At 36.5% G+C, this 23,740-nt stretch overlaps 2 protein-coding genes across 4 annotated transcripts; one reads left to right on the top strand and one right to left on the bottom strand.

Annotated features, from left to right (window-relative positions):
* Positions 1-277: 277 nt before the first annotated feature.
* LOC145069918 (uncharacterized) lies at positions 278-11,183 on the top strand. Of its 2 annotated transcripts, none has more exons than XM_079016935.1 (15): positions 278-416; positions 1,063-1,371; positions 1,451-1,528; positions 4,306-4,526; positions 5,769-5,861; positions 8,957-9,040; positions 9,288-9,404; positions 9,536-9,641; positions 9,744-9,857; positions 9,947-10,004; positions 10,084-10,160; positions 10,248-10,318; positions 10,402-10,522; positions 10,596-10,658; positions 10,835-11,183. In XM_079016935.1, exons 2-15 carry the CDS (start codon positions 1,090-1,092, stop codon positions 10,949-10,951), a joined length of 1,602 nt encoding a protein of 533 aa, XP_078873061.1. In that variant the 5' UTR covers positions 278-416; positions 1,063-1,089; the 3' UTR covers positions 10,952-11,183. The 2 variants fall into 2 exon arrangements, with proteins under 2 accessions (XP_078873061.1, XP_078873012.1); XM_079016886.1 differs by having other exon boundaries at positions 315-453.
* Positions 11,184-13,012: 1,829 nt separating this feature from the next.
* On the bottom strand, positions 13,013-15,376 carry LOC145069755 (Maf-like protein). 2 transcript variants are annotated; one of them, XM_079016735.1, is made up of 10 exons: positions 15,220-15,376; positions 14,891-14,962; positions 14,721-14,795; positions 14,540-14,623; positions 14,270-14,344; positions 13,927-13,996; positions 13,761-13,852; positions 13,611-13,652; positions 13,431-13,511; positions 13,013-13,331 (listed from the first exon to the last, which is right to left on the bottom strand). In XM_079016735.1, the coding sequence occupies exons 1-10, from the start codon at positions 15,244-15,246 to the stop codon at positions 13,254-13,256; spliced, it is 696 nt and encodes a 231-aa protein (XP_078872861.1). In that variant the 5' UTR covers positions 15,247-15,376; the 3' UTR covers positions 13,013-13,253. The 2 variants fall into 2 exon arrangements, with proteins under 2 accessions (XP_078872861.1, XP_078872925.1); XM_079016799.1 differs by lacking the exon at positions 14,270-14,344.
* Between the last annotated feature and the right edge of the window lie 8,364 nt (positions 15,377-23,740).

Here is a 23,740-nt window from a genome sequence, read left to right as displayed (position 1 = left end):
ACCCCGCCATTTTCACACAAACCCTTCTCAAATACTATTCCCCTGAAAACGAAGCGTGTTTTCAGGGGAATCCGGTTCCGTCCAGAAATGAACTATCATCAAATTTCAATTACGAATCCTGCTATTAATCGCTAAATTCCAACTGATGTGCGTAAGCGCATTTTGTTGAAGCGGTATCTTGCATCATCATCATTAACAACACTGCCAGGTTGCAATCGAACGTCAACACGAATTGACACGACGATGCTGCGATATCGGATTCCACTTGTCACGTTGATCCACCGCCCCAGAATGCCTTTATTAGACAAGTGATAAGATGCGTCTACCCAAAACCCCCACCTCTTTAATCTGTTTATATCTTCTCTACCCTTCGCATTCCAGTTTTCCCCAATTTGGTTCTTCGATTGCCGATTTAGGTTTTTCTCCTTCTCAAAACTTCCGCACTGCCAAAAGGTCTCAACGTTTGTTCGAATTATTATTATTATTGATCTACTTCAAATGCTCTGATTTTGTATCTGTTTTGAAGTGTCTTTTCTAGTAATTTTTGAATTCGCTTATTTCTGTACGGTTTAGTGTCGAATTCTACTTTGCATGCAAGGTTTTTGTGTTGATCGGCTGAATAATTCGAGGTTTTGTGTTAGTTCGATAGACATTACTCGAATTCTACTGTTTTGTTGCTCCTCTTCTTTGATCTGAAAGGACTTTTACCCGGTTACTGTTGAATTTGCTTTAGGCGCGTGTTATCTTTTTGTATTTCGTATTTCTTTAGGTGATGGTATGAAAATTTGGCCTGCTAGTTAATCGATTCCAGGTTTCAGCTCTCCTGTTTTGCAATTTTACTACAATGCTCTCTTTGCTTGTTCAAATTTAGGCCTAACATGTGTCTAATGTTGAAATTTGCTTCAAATGCATGTTGATGTTTCTTCTTTCTTTCTCTTTTGGTTGTATCCAGGTTTGATGAATTTTGTGTCATTTTTACTTATCCTTACAAGTAGTATTCTCTTCAGTGAAGTTGCTTTCATCAACCATCAGAAAGATACTCACTATTCTTCTATTAAACAGGATCTGTAACTAGGAGCAAGTTGTGAAATGGATGGCTACAGCGCAGATGGAGTTATGTCAGGGATACAAGGAACTAATGGCTGTGGAGATGCTCAGTTTCCAGGCTTATGGTCATCGCCTGAAGGAAGGCAAAACATTGACATAGGCAAACAGATTTTCTGTAACAGTGCTGTGAATATGAAAAATATAGTTGCTGTTGGCTTTGATATGGACTATACCTTGGCACAGTACAAGGCTGACACTTTTGAGTCCCTTGCATATGATGGTACAGTTGAAAAGCTAGTAAGCAACTTGGGATACCCTGCAGAGGTTTGTTATCTTCATCCTGCTTTATACAAATATTTTGGTTTTGGTTCTCAAATATGATTTTTTTTTTCTTTTGATGCAGTTACTGAAATGGTCTTTTGATTGGACATACATGGTCAGAGGACTGGTTCTTGATAAAAAGAGAGGAAATATACTGAAGGTTTTATTCCTAATTACATAGATACGAGAATAGCATATTTTGAACTAATTGCCTTGGGATGCGTTTGGTTGGAGAGAAGTTTCTAGTTTTTTCAGAAAAAATTTTCAAGCAAAATGAAAATTTTGAAAACTTGTTCGGTTGATTTTCAAAAAAAGAGAAGTTTCTAGTTTTTCAGAAAAAATTTCCAAGCAAAATGAAAATTTTGAAAACTTGTTCGGTTGATTTTCAAAAAAAGAGAAGTTTCTAGTTTTTCAGAAAAAATTTCCAAGCAAAATGAAAAATTTGAAAACTTGTTCGGCTGATTTTCAAAAAAAAAAAAAATTCATGATTTTTTGTTTCACTTTTCAACTTGTATCTAAATTAGAAAAAGTGGTTTTTATTGTTTTCCAAAGTTTTATGTTTTTTTAATTTTCTTCTAAAATGTAATTCCTACACAAACACCAACACTCATATCCATCCCACCCCACTCCCATACCACCCCACACCCACCCCACCCTCATACCCACCTAACCACCACCCTCATACCCACTTAACCCCTACCCCCACCCACACCAACACCCTACCTATACCCTACCCCACTCCACACCCACCTAAACCCACCCCACCCTATCCCTACCCCCCAACCCCAAATCCCCATCCCCACCTACAAACACACACACACACACACACGCGGTAATCCCCACATCAACCTACCCCACACCCCACTCCCATCCCACCCTACACCCACCTAACCCATCCCCCTAAACACCAACACCCTACCCCACCCCCACCCTATCCTAAATCCTCACATCCATCCATCCACCCCCACCCCCACCTCACACCCCTTATACCCCCATTTTCCCACACCCCTACCCCTTCCCTCACTCCCATCCCACCCCAGACCCACCCTATCCCAAATCCCTACATCCATCCATGCCCACTCCCACCTTACACCCTTATACCTCCATTTGTCCACACCCCTAACCCTACCCCTACGCCCATCCCACCCTACACCCACCTAAACCCACCCCACCCTATCCCAAAATCCCCACATCCACCTCACACCCCTATACTTCCATTTGTCCACACCCCTACCCCTACCCCCACTCCCATCCCACCCCACACCCACCTAACCCCACCCTACCCTATCCCAAATCTCCACATCTACCTCACACTACCCCCCACTCCCATTCTACCTTACACCCACCTAAACCCACCCCACTTTATCCCAAATCCCCGTATCCACCTCACACCCATATACCTCCATTTTTCCACACCCTACCCCTAACCCTACCCCCACTACCATCCCACCCCACACCCGCCTAACCCTACTCCCACCTCATACCCCTATACCTCCATTTGTCCACACCCCTACCCCTACCCCCACTCCCATCCCACCCTACACCCACCTAAACCCACTACCATCCCACCCCACACCCACCTAACCCTACTCCCACCTCATACCCCTATACCTCCATTTCTCCACACCCCTACCCCTACCCTCACTCCCATCCCACCCTAAACCCACCCACCCTATCCCAAATCCCCACATCCACCTAACACCCCTATACCTTTCTTTGTCCACACCCCTACCCCTACCCGCACTCCCATCCACCTAACACCCCTATACCTCCATTTGTCCACACCCCTACCCTTACCCCCACTCCCATCCCACCCATCCACCCTACACCCACCTAACCCTACCCTACCTTATCCCAAATCCCCATATCCACCACACCCCTATACCTCTATTTGTCCACACCCCTACCCGTACCCCCCATTCCCATCCCACCTACACCCACCTAACCCCACCTTACCCTATCCCAAATCCCTACATCCACCCACACCCACCTACACCTCACACCCCTATCCCTTCATTTTCCCACACCCTTACCCCTACCCCTACCCTTACTTCCATCCCACCCCACACCCACCTAACCACACCCCACCCTATCCTAAATCCCCACATCCACCCACCCCACCCCTATACCTACAATTGTCTACACACCTACCCCTACCCCTACCCCTACTCCTATCCCACCCCACACCCACCTAACCCTACCACCCTTTCCCAAATCCTCATATCTACCTACCCCCACTCCCACCTCACACCCCTCTACCTTCATTTGCCTACACCCCTACCCCTACTCCCACCCACCCAACCCGTCGCACCCTATTCCAAATCCCACACCCCACCCCTACTTCATGCCCTTATACCCCCTATTTTCCCACACCCTTACCCATACCCTTACTGCTACCCTCACACCCTCCCAAATCTCCACACCCACCCTACCCACTTCTAAGTGTGTGGGGGGGTGGATGGTGTAGGGGTGGGTGGATGTAGGTATGTGGGTGGGTGTGTGGATATGGGTAGGGGTGGGTGTGGGTATGGGTATGGGTGTAGGTGGGGTGGGGGTGAGGGGTGAGATGGGTGGGTGTTGGCATGTTGAATTACACATTAAATTTTATGTTGATTGTTATATTATTTTTTTGTTTCATTTTATTTTCGAATATGTTAAATATTTTAATGATTGAAGTTACAAAATTTGGAAAATGAATAGTGGTAGAAAATACACAACCAAACGCGTTTGTTAATTTTTCTAAAATAGAAAATGAAAACTCCACCACTTTTAACCAAACATTTTTTTTTTAATTTTCACTGAAAACTGAAAATGAGAACTTGACTCCATTTTCTGAAAATGTTTTCTAAAAAATTGAAAACATTCCACAACCAAACACGCCCTTAGATTATTGATTTTTCCCAATTTCTAATTCTTTTGTTATCTTGTCTCTTTTAGATGGACAGGCACAAATATGTGAAAGTAGCCTATCATGGATTTAGGCTGATATCAAAGAATGAAAAGGTTTCTACATATGGGAATAGCTTTGTCCGAGATGCATTTGATGGGCCTGACTATGCACATATTGATACCCTTTTCTCTCTAGCTGAAGCTTATTTATTTGCTCAGCTGGTTGACTTCAAGGATAATAACCCAGGGAAAATACCAGAAGAAAAAGAGTAAGGGGTGCAGCTAACTTAAAACTTTTTTATTTTCTTAATTGCAAATATAACCAACTAAACATATTTCCAGTATCTGCTTGATGCTGCAGTTGTAATTGGCTTAAAAACATTCATTCAATATGTGGTGGGATTCACTTGATTGCTATTAACTTTCTTGTATTAACTCTTGCTTTTCAAATTCAAGTATGGTAACTTGTAAGAATGATTTGGATGTAATTAATATAATTGATAACCACCTATAATTTATAAAAGGTCTTACAAAAAAATCTTTTTGGAACAGCATATCTACAAATGTAAATTCAGAGTTTAAAAAAACACTAGCCTGATTTTCCATATTTGAAGTGGACTGAAGTTCTCTTCTGTAATGTGATGATCATTTCAACTTAGATGACCTTGAAAAAGAAAATACTCCTTTAAAAAAGACGCATTTTGTACATTTGTATCAGCATTTCTTCTATATCAGACCGTAAATCTTTTACATTTGTACGTGCATTTCTATATCGGCTTAATTGCAAAATATAGCAACATACTTTCATTGGTTTCTATATTATAGCATCCTACTTTCATTTATTGTCATTACATATTTATATATTGATAATTCTACCCACATATAGCAATATTATGCAAATACAAAGAAATTTTCACTGCTATAATTAGGTATAGTTTTGTAGTATGATGTCCTAGTAAGAAAAAAAAATGGAAGTAATAAGAAAAAAAATTGAAAGTATAATGCTGTAATAGAAAAAGAAAATGGAAGTAAGATGTTATAATACAAGTAAATGAAAGTATGATATTTTTTTCTTGCATTGATCTCTTTTATTTTCACATGCCATCTTCCTGTGGATGTGTTCTTTCTTTTGGTTTCTGTTGCTCAATCGCAACTTGTTAATGTTTCTGTTTAATCACATTAAAGGCAAATAATCTTTTCAGTTTTGAGATATCTTATGTTAATAAACAGAAGTCCGAAAGAAAATTTTGAGAAAATAAGAGTTTAAAGTAAAATTCAACAATAAAGTATGTACAAATGACAGTATAGAGGTAAGATTCAGTTTTGTCATTTGAAAGCTGAAAATAAGTGTTTAAAGTATATTCTATATGGAATGTATGTGGCTATTCATGGTAATAAATCTGAAAATCATTATTTTTGTGTTGAAAAGGGAACTAAATAAAGGGGCACACATGTTTGTTTTTTGGAATGGTATCTCAATATATGTTAACATTTCAAATAATTTGTTGCAGCTACTCTCATCTGTATAACGATGTCCGCTCTGCTGTTGATATGTGCCATCGTGATGGAACTTTGAAGACATTGGTTGCAAAAGATATAAAAAAGTATGTGTTTTTCACTTGTCAATTTATGTTTTCTGGTTTAAAAAAGTAGCTTTTGGCTTATGTTATGTGACTATAACATTGCAAGACTACAGTTTTCTTCTCAGTAGGGGTGGAACTACGAGTCTGTGATGTCCATGGTGTCACGTTACATGCGAATTTTTCTAATTATCATAATATATAAATATAACATGTTTTGAACTCTTAAATGTTGAAAATTTTGCTCAGTATTAATCAGAAGTCTAAATCAGTTCATAGTTGTTTTGATTTTCGTTATAAGTTTTGTTAAGAATTTTATAAGTGGATTATGATGATCCTGATATCTTTTTCTTTGATGATAATTTTTTAGAACTCAAACTATCTAGTGATATCCATTTGACCTTACTATTAACAGAGGTAATTTTTTCCAAATTTGAGGATGAAATTGAAGTAATTGATCTTAAAATTTAAATATAAGATGGAACAAAACGTGTCTAGTAAATACTTATGATATATTTTTTTGTGGGGATAAAAAATTCTTACATTCACAATACAACATAACAGTTGCAACACATGACAATACATGCTTTAAAACATGTACATCCAGTGTTTGCAACGAAATTTTTTTGCAATAACTATTTACCATATTTTACTTTTTAATTTACTTTTTTTGAAATATATGTATATATTTTTTTTGCTGTAGTGACACAACACCACAAAAATCCTTGTTCCACCCCTACTGATTTAATCCTTTCAGAGTAGTCAGATTAAAAGTTTAATGCGTAGTCAGGAATATGGCCTAATCTCTATCATATTAGATGTCGTGTCTCCAACTAGAACCCAGTCACAAGCAAGTCATTGACCAGCAAATAGCCCTTACATCTCTCGTTGAGGCCCTTCTAACTTCCAAGATTCCAAATTAATTTTAGACACTTCGCAACATAGCCTCTAACGCTTTCTCCCCAGTTCTATTGTATGACTAAGTTCTTATATAAGGAATGAAAATAGCTACCCTTTCCTCTAATATCCTCTATCTTTCAACCATTGCCATCCTTAATATACCTAACATTTCCTGTCTTTTTGTCTCTGTCTGGGTTTGCTAGCTTGAAGATTCCTTTGTACCCAATCTCCCATACATCTCCTTGTATGTCATGGCCTTGGCTTTGATCGCTGCTTTCTTCGCTTCTACTTTGGCTTCCCTTATATCTTTCCTATGCTATGCCTCTATCCCTGCCCTTACTACACTCAGAAGACTTCTTAAAACGAGTTTGTTTAACCTTAATCTTAGCTTGGAACCCCTTGCTCAACCACCATGATTTACTTTGTACCTCGACTTCCATGAAGTGTGTCTTTGGCAACCTCTTTGATGGAACTGATTGCTCTATTCCATACCTGGTATGCATGATCTGCATCAATCTTTGCACACACTCTCAATGTTCAGCACCTCCTCGGATGCTATCTTCAGGACCATAATCCTATTACAACATCTTCTTTCAGCTTCGGAGACAACAGAACACCTACTCCATTCCTCGCCTTCTCAGTCTCAAGTATCACTACTTAACCAATTACACTCTCTAATAACTAAGTAACTAACATGCAAATAACTGCAATGTAATATCTATAAAGCTCAATAGATAATGTAAATCTCTAACAAGATAAATATACATACAAAGGATATCAAATAAATAAAGATGGTAATATATATATATATATATATATATATATATATATATATATATATACCGCAACAACTTAATATTAGAACCGACTATCTATACAATAAATATACAGATTTATGGGCCAAAATGGCAAGACTAAATAAATGAAGAAACTGTAAGAGAAGAAGCAAGGAAAAAGAGGTGAAGTGTAAAAGGTGCTCTACATGAAATTCTACAAAGCAGAGTAGAATAGTGTATATTTATTGGAGAAACTACTACAATATATATGTGAAAGGTGCTCTACATGAAAAGAGTGAAGGAGTCTGAAGAAAGGGACTTACCGGAGGTGGAGCTTACCTGGGCTAGGAGGAAAATGAAAGTTGGGGGTGGAAGGCCTATTTAACACAGAAGGATGCGTGATGCTTATAAATTGTAAAAGAGGTGTCCACTCCAGCTGTCTAGTAATGACCGCTTATTGTGTACACGTGGAAATGAGTCTGAGTTCCTACTTAACACGGAAGGACACGTGACGTGATGCTAATAAATTCTAGAGGAGAGGTGTCCACTCCAGCTGTCTGTAATGACCGCTTATTGTATACACGTGGAAACCAATTCGAGTTCCTACTTAACACGGAAGGACACGTGATACTGCATAGCTTATCACTACTAACTCATCATTTTGACTGTTAAAGAAAACAACAAAAATATAAATAATGAAAATTTTCCAAGTTTGGTAATTCTCTTTCTCTAAGGCTGAACAACTTTCCAAGTGAGGTATAATTGTAACTGATGAAAAGTGCAAGTTTCTTAAATAAAATAGATTTGAACATATTAGATGTTGTCACTTTTACTTTTTCAATCATTAGTCTTAGATTAGTGTGTATACATAATATAAAAAACATAAAAATCAACCAATCTAATATTGAATTAATTATAACCATTTTCTGATATCTATATGAGTAAAGACTAATGGCGAACGAACATGAATCCAAAACTAATTTATTGAATGCAAGTAGTTTAAGTACTAAGTATTAGATTTGAAGTCGTTTGATAATCAGTTCCTTCCCTTACCAAAGATTGAACAACTTTGTGAATGAGTTTTGTTAAGTTTCTTTTATGCCTGTCAATTTATAGAGGTATTTATGCATGTGTTAAGAAAGATACCAAAAAGGTAATAATAATAATAGAATAAAATCTCCATAAATTAGGAACCCAAGTCTCTGCTAAATAACTAAGATTAGTTGATTACTCTGCCGCCCTCCTTGAGTTGGTACATAGATACTGCACTTGTTCAACTTGCAGGGGTGTCTTGCTAAGCTCTTTAGTGGACACATCAGCAAGGCTAAGTTACATAATAGACCCCTAAGATTAAATTGAATAGACAATGCTTAAATATGTTTCTGCATGTCAGTGGCTTTCTTTGTATATTCAATCTCCTTAAATATGTTTTTCAATTATCAGGTATATCAATGAGGACAACTCGATAGTCCCGATGCTCAAAATGCTTAAAACTTCTGGTCGTGCTGTATTCTTGGTGACAAACAGGTATATATAAAATGCTTACAACTTGCATATTATTTTAAAATATATTACCTCGAGATGTTTCATAAAACATAAATTTTCCATCAGCAGTTCCTCTTTTACAATCAAACAGTTATTATCTATAGGCAATGTTATATTCGTAATAGTTTTATTTGTTCCTTGTGAAAAACAGTTGAATGTTTCAATACCTTTACCTAGTATAATAATAATAATAATATCCATTTGACCTTTCTTTATTCATGTAATGCAGCCTCTGGGATTACACAAATGTTGTTATGAATTTTGTTTGTGGGACCCAGACGAAGAACGGTGACTCCTCTCCAAGTCTTGATTGGCTCCAGCATTTTGACTTTGTCATCACTGGCAGGTTCTGGTTTTTCTGTTTCCTTTTTTTTTTTGAAAAAAAAATCTGTACTGCAACATGCTTTTAACTTGACTATATATTTTTCAAAAAAAAAAAAAAAGTTTATTTGTAAATATTTTGCATGGTTGATGCAGTGCGAAACCAGGGTTTTTCCATGATGTAAACCGTGCTAATCTTTTTGCTGTTGAGACGGAGTCAGGGAAGCTTATCAATACTGATAATGGCACTCCACTTGCTCAGGTTGGTTAACCTTTTCCTTTTATGCCCATGTTCAGGTAAACTCCTTGTGTTTCTTCTTCATATGTAAAATGTTTTTTTTTTTTTTAAATTATGTATGAGTAGGTGGGGTGCCCTGATCTAGATCTGCCAGATCACATCCCGAAGCAATGCAAGGTTTTTCAGGGAGGCAATGTGGGGCATCTCCATAAACTACTCAATGTTGGCTCAAGCTCACAGGTGTTTGTATTTTCCTCTCTTTCTTCATATGTTTTCAAATAATTTTTTAGTTTGTTACAATTAAGATATGGTATTGAAATTATTGTTAGGTTCTTTATGTTGGAGATCATATCTATGGGGATATCTTACGCAGCAAAAAAGTTCTTGGTAATAGCTATGGATTTGTTTGGTTTTTTATTTATAGAATTATTAATTAACATGTGATGTGGTTGATTGTGGGGGATAGGCTGGAGGACAATGCTTGTTGTTCCAGAACTTGAAAAGGAGGTTCAAGTTCTGGCATCCTCACGTGACACTCGAAAGGTAAACTTTTTTTCTTTTTTTCTTTTTTTGTTGTGAGATATTAAATATCTATTTATTTATTTATTTATATATGCTATGTTTGTGCAGAAACTGCAACTGCTTAGGAGTGAGAGAGATCAGATTGAAGACCAGACTCATCATTTGAAGTGGTCCCTCGAGTATGTTAATGTATCCTACCCTACTATTTTATTTTATTTTCTTGAAATTTTATGATTATATTTTTGGTTTGGTTTGGTTTCAGGCATGAGAATCTGGATGTTGGTGAAAAGGAAAAGATCAGTGCAAAGCTTGAGGTGCTTGAGGGGCAGCGGGCACGTGTCCGGGCAGCTCATCAAGAGTCTCAAAGGATCTTCCACCAGAAGGTAAACTACAAATTAACAAGTAATTGTATTACATCTATAGATACTTATGTATGTGTGTATACATTCAATACAGTTTCATCCGGTGTGGGGCCAGCTGATGAAAACAGGGTACCAAAACTCCCGCTTTGCACACCAGGTCACCTTTTCTTTTTAATCTTTTACAGTTTCAACACAAAACCAAATCATACAACCTAACCACACCTTCATAACTGAACATGTCATGTGTGGTTAGGTTGTATAATTTGGTTTTGTGTAAAAAAAAAAAGTTAGTTCTATTGATTGATTGGTTATTTTGGTTGTGAATTGTGATAGGTGGAGCGTTTTGCTTGTCTGTACACAAGTCAGGTGGGAAATCTGGGGCTGTACTCCCCTGCAAAATACTATAGGCCTAGTGAGGACTTTATGCCTCATGAGGCCGACATTCTCTGATGCTTTTTCAGTTTCATGTTTGATGAATAAGTAAAGTCTGTTTGTTGGGGTGTTTATGTTTATGATGTTAAGTAAGTATGGTTGTTGTAGCAACCGAGACGATGGATGATATGTTGTTGTGTTGTGTCTTTTTGGAGGTTTTACGTACTCTTATGTTATGTTGTGAAATAATAATACTCGCAGACTTTCTCATGGTTGCTGGCATTAGAAATGAGATTACAAATTTAATATCTGTCGTGGGATACAATTCTTGCATTTTAGGCTTGCTAAGTTATAAATTGATTTAAGGCCTACAAAAGACTATCTTTTTTTTTTTTTTACAAAACTTAAAAATTTGTACTTGTATATTTTGTTTGACCTGCTCACATGAATATGCTCCCTTTGACTTGAATACATTTCACATGGGGTTTGTTTCTTTAAGAGCGTGTTTGGAATTTCATTTTAAAGTTAAAAATGACTTTTATCCAAAAAAAACTTATTGACTTATGAATGTGGAAAAAAAAAAATTTTAAAAAGTGTTTGGATTAATTTTTTAGTGGCAAAAGTCAATAAGTTAGTAAGGTAAGAAGTGTTTGGCTAACTTAATGACTTTTGCTTGTTTTTTTATTCTAATAAGTCGTAAGTCATTTCAAGAAGTCACAAATTATAACTTCTTTAAAACTTCTTTTCAAAGGCTAAACCAAAAATTGTTTTAAAAGTCCTTATTAAGTATCCAAACATTTTTTTTAACTTATTGACTTTTCAAAAAGTAGTAAATTAAAAAGGAGTTTTTAGATGAAATTTCAAATACCTTTTAAAAGTTTTATACATGTTTATCATCTTCTTTGTCATGTGGTTTGTAAGACTTCACCTCTTTCAAAAAAAAAAAAAAAAAAAAAAAAAAAAAAAAAAAAAAAAAAGACTTTACCTTATGTTTATCAAATAAGATTTCCGTACCTTACACATTTTAGATTTTCACTATTCATACATATATTATAGGAATGTCATTCATAAATAATCTGTCTTTTATAAGTAGGAATTTCATAAAATTTCATCTTGAAAAATATCATCTTTTGAGGATCTTCTAATGTATTATTTCGGTATATATAGGGTTAGGTTCATATGAAAATTTTCGTTATCATCAGAATGTTAGAACGATTTTAGATCGTTGGATTCTAAACTCGTAAATTAATAAAAATCATTTATCTATTTACCATAATGTTATATTAGTCCATACATTAAAAAAAATGCAACTGTTTGGGAGAAGCTCTTTGTGACAATCTCAATAATCCCGCAAAACATGGTCTACAACAATTATTAAATAGAATATTAATCCCACATTTCGAATCATAGTTATTAGCAAATGCCAACAACGAAGTTTGGAAATACATGCCCGAGCAGCCCAAGTGAGCCCAACTGCTTGTTCAATGGATTGAATCTCATCTAATGTGATTGCTAAGTCTTCTAAATTTTTGTTGAATGGAACTTTGTTAAAAACCATATCCATGTCTCCCCACTCTCTATCTTGCCCACAACATAGGCTAGGGTGAAAGATTTCATTCTATCCACCCATGACTACTGCAAGGAACATGAACATGGTTCCCACTTCCCTTGGTATTTCTTTTTGATGGCAACCTCTATGAGGATTAACCAGCACAAACTTGTAATAAACATCTAACGCTGCAATGAGATGCGTTAAAAAAACTCTATTATGAAGAAACATTTGATGCTATATGTTGTAATGAAATTAAATCTTAACAAACAATCAATGACAGAAAAAAAAAAAAAAAAAAAAAAAAAAAAAAAAAAAAACTCATCCATCTTGATGTGTGTTATGGTGCATTCATTCGCATTGTGACAATAAAAGAGAAGTTGTGCAAATGACTTTTCCAATGTACCCCACAAAAGTTCCAAGTCCAACAATCGATATCTCAACATGTATACTTTTAATAAATGGCCCAACATTTTTTTGTTGGGATTTCCTTCCTTTCTATTACATTTAAAATACAAGTATACAGTTATATTAACTCGAAACACAAAAACTCAATTAAAATAATTATAAACTACAACTCCAACTAAAAATTTTAACACAAATGCATACTTCCTTCAGATAAATCTTTCAATCCATGTGCATATATGCCATCATCAAACAAACAATAATGTTTGAATAGAAAGTTTTCACCAATCACCATTAAATACAGGTACACCACATCATATATAGAAACATTACAATACAACCCTGATTTCTTGTCTGGAATAATATGGTGTCATCCATGGAGGAAAGTTGCATATAATCAATCATGTCAAAAAGTTGCTAATATCCTCATGAATTCACAGCCTCCTTTAGCAACTTCTCAGTGAGCGCTTTAGGAAGTCCCATTACACTATCACTTGTGCCTATCTGCACACACACACACACACACACCATTCTCAATATCATAAACAATACTATTTATAACAATCATTATCTTTTTTTTGGTCAAACTGAGGTGAGACAAACCAGATTTTTAACATATGGAGCAACCAATGGATGTTCAATGATCAACGCCCCAGCAACCCTAAGCACAAGCCCCTCCTCAATCTGTTTAAAATAGAGGGACAACACAAATATATTTATATAAATTATTAAATTCCAAATATTAATTAAAAACAAGAAATTTCAATGGTCATGTTCTTTTACCAGCTTCTCAACAACATCATCCGGTATGTCATGGAAATAAATCTGCAACCATTAAAAAATGACTTCACATTAAGGAATGATTTTATGACTAATAATTATACTATAGAATTTTTTTTAAAAAAATGCATTAGTTTATAAAATAAATAGTACCTCTGCTTTGTCACAATCCACTTTTGTGAATCCAGTCTTGAGATTTGTAACAAAAACAGAGCTAAGAGTGGCTGCATGCTTGCCAGAATAATCTGTCACCACTGCTTATAAGAACCACAAAAACCAAGAAGCATGCAATTCAATTCAAATAATAAAAAATCAAAACCTTTGATAAATTGGCGTGCTTCTTCTTCACTCGAGGGTTTTTCCCTTATTGTGCCATCATAGACCACCACCTATAAATAATTGATTATTTTAGCAAAACTTTCTTTCAGTTTATGAAAAAAAGAAATCTACTAGGCATTAACAGCTAATAGCAATGCATACTTGATAGTTTATGCATTAATCTAACATTTTTGGATAGAGGGATTCAAAGTTTATATATTAATTCATTGGGTTTGTAGAATAAATAGCTAGCTAGATATGGATAATGGATGTCCCTTCACATTGCTTCATTTGAACATGTAATAACATTTGAAGCATAAGGAAAATAGGGAATTGATTTATACTTGGTCACAAGTAATTAGTAGTGTTGGCTCAGCATCCTTGTCTTCACCACTATGGAGCTTTGGTTTACCTTCTGCCTAATAACAACTATTAATTAACACAGATGAAGAACAATAAACTGAAATTTAGAATGATAATATCCCCAACATTACTTATTACAAAAACTATAGCTCTATAAACTTGAAAATGTAGTTTATCATAGAAAAAGAAGGCAAGAGGTGAATGGAGGACTTTGATACTTTCAGGTGATTATGTTTGACAGAAAAACATACCGTATCAGATGCTATTAGAATACTTGGTATCACATCCTTCTTCTGATCATCACTTGTTTGAAGCTTGGACACAATGGCATCAGCCTGTTACATCACATGAGAATTTATAATAAAAGGACTGGATTTGAAGATACATATGAGAACAATATGTCATTGTAATGGTGTTCAAACAATAACCTACCTTTGCCTTTGCTAGAGCCATCACCAACTCCTCTGGCTTTTCAGTTCTGATACTTTTCTCATCTATATCTGCAGACTAAATAGTGGAAAAGAGTTGAACAATTGACCTTATATATGCACACAAATATAGATATACGTAATAAATGTGTGTGTAACATGAACAGACAATACCATGAGTGCGAATTCGTATCCCATTTCAGCTAATATTTTCCGACGGGCAATGGAAGACGATCCCAGGATTATCTGCAGAGCATCAGAATCACTTATGTTATCAAAGGGAGTACTGATTATTACTCTTTTCCAAAATTCATGCCATCTTCAACAACTACCCCAAAAAAATGATGCTTCGAAACGCTATAATCAAGTTCTAGAACGTCCATAAGATTGGAGTAAATTTAGGGGAAGTAACAGGAATCGGAATGCAAACTCTATCGAAAAAAACCCTAAGCAAATTGAATAATTAGTTGATAAAAATGAGAAGGGGAAAAGAAGAACATTACCCTAAACGGAGACTCAGCTGGCTCCATGTCTGGAGTGATTGCAGCAAAAGGGATAGTACACGAGTACAAGAGTACAAGACCTGGAGATTGAGAGTTGGCGGAAACGAGTTGCAAAGTATTTTAGGGCTAGTCAACCGGAGGACTCGCTAAATTGCACCCAACAATTTTGTCAATCAGAAGTCAAAACTAATAAAGAATTTGCCCTTTTCTATTTCAATTCAATAATAAAATGGTGTTACTTTTCTATTTCAAATCAATAATAAAATGGTATTCTAAAAATTATTCATTAACTTTTTAAAAGGCAATTAGTTAAAATAATGTTTGGATATCTAATAAATCACTTTCAAAACAATTTTTTGTTTATCTTTTAAAAATGAGTTTTTAAGAAGTAAGTGACTTATAACTTAGGGAAAATAAGGTTTCGTTTGATAGTTTCTGTCTGATAAAATATTGTCTGGGAAAGTTTTCTGACTGGGAAAGAAACCATATTGTTTGATTATACATCTGATTGACTGTGTTGAATGATAAAAAATAAATTAAAAAAAAAGTTATTTAAAAAAATTAATAATCCAATAAAGAAAGAAAGAGACGGGATTTGGTGTATAATTATCTTTCCAGCCCATTCAACTAGAAAGATATGATTTTGGGGCTTTCTGGGAAATACATATCTTACCGGGAAAGACCCCTTCTTTTATGCAAATCAAACAGTCTTTCCGGTCCATTCAGCCAGAAAGATCTGTTTGGACCTGGAAAGATGTGTATCAAACGGGACTTGACCTATGAACTTTTTAGGGTTTACACTTTTAGTCACTTAACTTTTTAAGTGGCTTTATGAGGGAACAAACTTTATTTTGGCGGGTCGATTACGTCATTATTTTATTTATGGAGGGGTTAGTCGGTCATATTTATGTCACATGTGTTACTTAAACCCATTGGCTTGCTGATTGTATATGTCATGTCATTTAATAATGCTACATATTAATTTGTTCACTCATTTTTCATTATATAGCTTTACTTAAACAAGATATTTTCCCGTCGACTATTCACCACTTCCATATCTTTCGATAAACCATTACTTGCTTTCGTCTCCTCAAACCTCAAACATGGATCCCGTGTTCATCCAAGTGGATGTGTATTTCCAATGAATCTTCACAAAATACCCCATATGCTACACCGAGGGGATTACTCAGAGGTTGTCGGACATTGATTTCGCAGACATGGACAAGAACAGGTGTTATGAGTTTATCGAAAGGTTCACTAGAGAAAAGTGTGAGAAACTCTATTACTGCTAGCCATATATTGATTTTCCCAAAGGTTAGACCTTAATTTCCAACGAGATGGATTATGCCGGTTTTATAGCAATAGCTTATGAATGTGGTGTTATACTCCCTATGTATGTAGACCATTTTGGTAATAGTAACATGCATGAATGGTTGGATGAACACAAAAAAGAGGTTATTGATAACATAATGGAAGAAGTGATTGATGGTGCAGGACTAATTAAGGAAATTGAGACATGCCATTTGGATGAGGATGAGGACAAAGATGAAAATGAAGATAAAGATGAGGATGAGGATGACCATGGGGTTAAGGATGTTGATGCTGATGAAGATGAGGATGACCATAGCAACCCTCATTTTTTCAAAAAGGATAATGGCCTGAGCCTAAGCAGGTTCAGAGCACACCTGACCTTCTGGTCAGCAGGACACGAGCACGTGAAGAAACAACCATCCATGTCAGACAACCACCGCATAGCCCTGATCGTATCTTGTGTACCATCAAATATCGGGGGCTTCGTATTATCGAAGTCCCGGTACTGGAAAGCCCTGTCGGCTCCTCTTCCAACCCTTGTCGCAGTTACAGCCGAGGTGGCTATAGCGGCTGCTATCTCTGCCAGAGCTGCATATCGCTCATCAAAATACTCAATCATCGCGGTCTTGATCAACCCAAACATCTCTGGTAGTTGCGCTCGGAAAGCTGCAGCGATCTCCTCGTGTAGAATCTCCCGGATCCTGGCATCTAGCTCCTCAGTCCCTATCTGAACCACGGGCTCAGGTGCTACCGGCACCTCTGACCCTCTGTCTCCCGACCCTGATCTGGATCCCGATCCTGATCCGAACCCAGCAACAAAACATCTTGTCACCACCATACTAAAAAGTACACTCAAGACATCAGATAAACAACATAATATCGGGAGACCAAAACCCACAAATCCTAGGGGTTGTGACTTCCTTACTACGCGTATGGGTCCTGTGCTTCCAGTAGTACGGGCCCATACTACCTTCCATACTTACCCATATTTGTCTCAAGTATCACCACAACGCCTTAAAACTATACTCAACATAATGCACGCTCAACCCTCACTACTAGGGGACATCGCCTATCTCACAACTGATCCCACAACTCTGCACAACTCACACCTTCATGGAACTTCCATCAACCCCTGCAATGCTAGTGTATGCTAGTCGCACATAACGCTGGACCCGATATACTTTCAAATATCCCATCCTACCCTAAGGTCGAATCAGACATTCTCAGGCTATAAGATCTTGACTATACACAGCCGTGATGCATATACTAAACATCTACAGTTATGATGTCAATTCCATATGCAAGAAACCCTAGGCTAATAGCTATCATATAATCAGGCAAATCTATCATGCGATTCCTGAGGATCCCTAGCCTAGCACTAGCATGTTGTTCTAACATATCAGAATATCAAATAATTGTATGGTATTTTGGGGTTTACTTACAGGCTCCGGCTGATCGTACCCTCTGCATCCTCCATCCTTTATTTTGAAAACCGTTTTTAAAACTTACTTTCCGAAAATCTCCTTGATTTGAGACTGGATTCACACGAGTGTTCCTCCAATTCACTCAAACCAAGGTTATGATACCAACTTGTAAAATCCATAAATTTTACACCAAATTTAAACTTTTTCGATCATAATAAAAATCAAATAGCATTGTTTACAAAAATGTTTTCAAATCAATATCCATTAGAGTGTCCCAAAATCATAACATAAGGATGAGGAGTAGTACGGTCACGCCTTCGCCTTGCCATGATCTCCTGAAGTACCTGAAACAATAAACTGAAAACTATAAGCCTGAGGGCTTAGTGAGCTACCCCCAAAATACCAATACCACACTGACAATGCCATATCAGTAACAATCAATCAATCAACATGCATACTGGCCATCGGCATGACTGGACCGCCCTACTGGGCCTACAGTCTATCTGAATCTATCTCGAGCCTTCGGCATGACTAGTCCGCCTCGTGGGCCTGCAGTCTCCCCGAACCGCTCATAAGGTATGTTGGACTTCAGCACAAAGCAGGACCACCTCAACCCAACCAATCAAGCAAATAACCATGTGCGCATATCTATCATATACTTGCATATACAAACATCAAACATATCTATCACACTGATCATCAATCATAGAATTCTCTCGTAACTAGAGTACCGACAGGTCACTAACATACCAATCCTTACGGATCATAAGAGCATAACATACTGTCTACCCTGATTCCGATCTAACAAATCATAACCACAGGTAGCATACCATAATAGTAACAACTAAAAGGGTCGGCCTTAGTACGGTAGACCCTATCGATATAGTGAGGATAACTCACCTTGCAAATGTCGACTTAGAGCATAAACTCCAACTCCCGGATCACTCGACATAGGCTCCACCACCTATGATCATAGTACAATATACTCATAAGTACTTAACCTTATAAGGTACTCCATAACCCACCAGTCAACCCGTGGTCAAAGTCAAAGTCCTCAGTCAAGGTCAACAGTCCATGTTGACCCCGACTCATCGAGTACCCTCGGCTACTCGCTGAGTTCCTTGAAGTATAATCCAACTCGCCGAGTCATCGGGGTGACTCGTCGAGTTCCTTCGATCCTCGTTCAAACTTTAAGGCCACCCGTCGAGTTCCCTCCTTGCAACTCGGCGGATACACACGCACACATAATCCAGGGAGAACTCATCCAACTCGTCGAGTTGTTCTTCAACTCGTCGAGTCTTATGGTAATCTTCATCAGACTCGCCGAGTTGTTCATCCAACTCATCGAGTTCACGACCATCTTCATGTGACTCGCCGAGTCAACCTTGCGACTCGCCGAGTCTATTCAGTCCTCTTTCCATACATACTTGTTTTGAGCCATGCAGCGGCTCCAAATCACGAATCCAAGCTTCTAGGGCATGCAAACTTTACGTGCATGCATGGCTTTAAAGGCTCTAAATGCCTATTTTAAGTTCTTAATGGAACTTCATGCTCAAGAGGGACCTTAATCATGACCAAAACTGAAACTTTATGCTTCTAGAATCCAAGGAGGGCCCAGATCTGAAGTTACAACCTCAGATCTAGCCCTTAGCTCATCTTTCCAACTTAAGATCTCACCAAAAACCCTAAAACTCAACCAAAAGAAGAGATGCACAGGGGAAAAGGTGATGAGGTTACCTCCAGAAGATGATAACTGAGATAGGAGTTGATTCCCACACTCTACTTGCTCCAATCTCCTTCTCCTCCAAGCCTTCTCCCTCCAAAGATCCTCTTTTCAAGCTTCAAACACACAATGGGCACACACACACGCGTATTAGGGTTTTAAGGGGCTCTCAAAGACTGCAAAGAGGCCAAAGGAGGCTGAGGCTCCTTTAAATAGAGTTGCAAACCCTAGGATTTAGGGTTTCATCTGCCAACTCCTACTCGCCGAGTCCCAATATGGACTCGTCGAGTAGGTCACTTAACACGCGATTCCACCCTACTGCTACTCGACGAGTAGGTCAACCAACTCGTCGAGTAGAGCTTAACCCAAAAATTCTTATTTAAACAATACCTGAGAATCGGGGCGTTACACAAGATTCACATATGATTTGCTGCAGTCAGAGAAGTGTAGAGCGGAGGGTGTAGAAGGATCATTAACTTGGATGGTTGATGTGTGTTAGACGAACTAGTTTTAATCCTAACAAACTCAAATAAAAACAAACACACGCAGGCAGTGTACCTATCGATAGTAGTTTAGTTTAAGCAAGCAGGGTATCGAACACAGGAACGGTAACAGCTAAATTAAATACTAAAATTACCTAATTAAAACAAACAATTAAAATAAGGGGTTTTCTCTAGTTTTTCAATACTAGAAACTTAACAATTAACTAATACTTTAAACAAAAATGTACAAATAGCAGCTAAGGTAATTGAAGATAACTAGATTCAATATTAAAAGAGACTTCTATTTAGGTTCGACTCACTTGTTTCTATAGTTGATTTTATGGTACGTGCAATGGATTATTTTGTCATTGGCTACCAATAAATGTGATTAGACTCGTGTTCACTATTACTAATCCTTAGAAAACAAATTAATTTAAACAGTGACCAATTGGTTAAACTAATGAATTTCCTAGTATTTTTTATTCGGGTTAAGTAAGACTTGTAGTTAGCTAATAAAATTATTAATTTAATCAACATCTTGTATGGTTGTTCATCATACAAGCTTACACATTAACTTACATGTTTTCTATTAATCATAGGTTCATATTCACTAATACTACGCATATAATGTTGTTTTCACATAAATCATATGAAGCAAGTCATTAAGAGGATGTTCATGCAACTTAATAGGCTTGGTAATTAACAGAAAAATAGTTATTGTCAACACATAAGGATCGATAACAAGCTTAGCAAAACAGTTTTCACCAAATTAGATAATCCAAACCATAAAATCAAACTATATTAGCAATTTCATCTACCCTAAACAGAAGATACGAGTTTTAGCTCATAATTACAGCAAAAAATAACTCAAAAACTAAATCTAGAAGTAAAAGCATGGTTTTGTTCAATAGATTACGAATAAATAGAGATATGTTGCCTTTGATCACTTTCAAATTGAACTCTAGGGTGAAATCTTCAAACTCCAGAGCTTCAATAAACCTCCAATCACAGCTAAGTCTCTAGAGATAAGTCTTTGTCTCATGATTTTATGCCCTTTATATAGTTTTATGAAAACAGGGGCGACTCGATGAGTCCATAGACCAACTCGGCGAGTCCATCACTTAAAATTCGTGCGTGGTAAGGTACTTGATGGTTCGCGAAGATTCGTGTCTACTCGGCGAGTAGAAGGCCAACCCGTCAAGTCCTTCATTCTTTTGACTCCATTTTCTTCTTTGTTTGTTCCCCGAGCTTCCATTTGCTATTTATGCTTCCTTTTTAACTCGAGCATGTCTTTTAGGCTAAAAATACAATTTAAACTAAATTAAGTACCTTTTGTGCAATAATTAGGAAAAATTAGGCAAAAAGTATTAAGATTTTAGACAAAATATGTAAATAAATATGCACATATCAAAATACCCCACACTTGACTTTTGCTTGCCCCTAAGCAAAACTGAATTTTAACATACTAATATCACATAAAACAATCCTAATCATACCCATCCATTATGACAAGACCGCAACGCATGCATTTGTTTTTAAAATTTTTCCTAAGGACCCCCTCAATTCTAAATACTTACAATCCTCATAAACATTCACTCACTTCTTTTGAACAATGCTCATTTTATGCATATCTCCGAATCCATCCGCAGAAAACTCTCTTAACCTCAAGGTATTTTTGGTTAAACTACCCAAGCACACATAATCTAGAAAAATTACACTTTTGATACCACAATGGAGCTCTTTGAATTCTTTACTTTCTTTAACATTTGATCTTTGATTTCTTTGAATTCCCCACCTTTTTGTTTGATTTTTGGTATCTTCAACTTTTTGAATTCTTCAGAATTTTGATCTTCAATTTTTTTCTTTTATGGCTCCAAAACTCTTCCAACTTTTTTGGTAATTTCTCTCTCTCTCTTTTTTTTTTAATTTCTCACTTTTTTTTTCACTTAATCCCTACATGCTTAAGCAAGGAAGCTTAACTTTAACCCTTATTGGTTAAAGGTACTAGTCCTCTTGGATACATTTCAAGTACACGATGCTAAACATGTTGCGTACCTTAAACTAAGCGAGGTTGTGTTTTTGTCCCATGATTGCACAAGAATAAAGGGGGCCACAAATGCATTATAATGTGTATAGGTTCAACTAAACATTTAGGTCCTCGAAGAATAATTAAACATAATACTGACATGAACCCTAATTGCTTTTACCAAAATTTCTAAATTAACAAGATTGAATATTCTTCAAAATGAGCAAAGGTTTGCACACTTATTATTCATACATACCTTACCTCTCTCAACTCTAAACCTTAATCAGTCATGTCGTGATATTAATTAAGTGTCATATAACTTAATTTATGGTATTGACATTCATCGTTTCGAATCAAAAACTATCCCACTAGATACAGTCTCTTCCAACTAGTGTGAGTGAACAAAAACCCCATATAAACCCAATATCAATCTTATACGGTAACAAGGCAAATTTGGGATCTATAATGAGCTCATAATCGAACTGTGACGAACACATCTGCACCAAAACTGAAAGGTTGTGTTGAAAGACCACACCACGTATTTGATGACGTGATGAAAAAATTAGTGAAGGAAACGCCAACGCCCAAGCTCGACTCGTCAGCCGATGGTTGTAGCTAGCAACCGATGGCGGGATGTCAACCCATATAAGTATGTGATCCAAAACATATACTCGACGTTCCTCGTTCCGTACGAATTAACGGTTATGATACAAAGGAATTTTGCTAAGATGTATGGTCTTAGTGTGATTACAAAACATAGCACATGCGACTTAGGAAATGATCCTAACTCATAAAGCTTTTAGAGCAAACATAACTCATTTAGAACGTCCCGTGGGTATGATGGGTCCTAACAATGTTTCTAAGCATCCTAATCCTAAACCCTCAGGTATAATATTGTTGATTAGTTATAGTTTTATTGTTTAGGAATAATATCTGATTGAAGTCTTTTAGTATTTAGGATTTATAAGACTTAATGGATTTCCAAATTTCCTATTGTCTGTTCTGACGAAATTTGGGCAGCATAACGGCTTCTCATATGATATTTTCCAGGTTTCAACCAACATGAACCCAATAATTTCCATAATATTTATAATTTACATGATTAATTTTATACAATATTTCGCAAATAACGACTCTTAAGTCATGAAGTCGATTCATGTTATTTATTGCAATACAAATCTATAACTTAGTAAACCGAGTTATATTTTTATAATTAATATAAAAATATATTAATACATGTTCCATTCATCGTTACACAACCTTATATATTAAAAGTTAAATTTGATAATTTTAACTAATAATTAAATAATTTCATAAACTTAGTCTTTCCAAAATTTATGACACTATACTTTCATTTTATATGCGAATAATATTTCGGGTCATTTTTATATCTTTTCATACTTCCACGAGATACTTTAACTTATACATATGAAATCATCATTTTTATGAATTATAATGTCAACTTGTATTATTATAGCAATCTAATTATAATCTTGTGATTTTTCTTAATAATTATATGGGATAATGACATAAAAGCCCTTAGGTTTTCAAGAAA

Source organism: Lactuca serriola, chromosome 1 (assembly GCF_051521515.1).
Source record: "Lactuca serriola cultivar US96UC23 chromosome 1, Lser_US96UC23_V15, whole genome shotgun sequence".
NCBI classification, from domain to species: domain Eukaryota; kingdom Viridiplantae; phylum Streptophyta; class Magnoliopsida; order Asterales; family Asteraceae; genus Lactuca; species Lactuca serriola.
The sequence above is the reverse complement of the archived record's forward strand: the minus strand, read 5'-3'. Positions and strand labels throughout refer to the sequence as shown.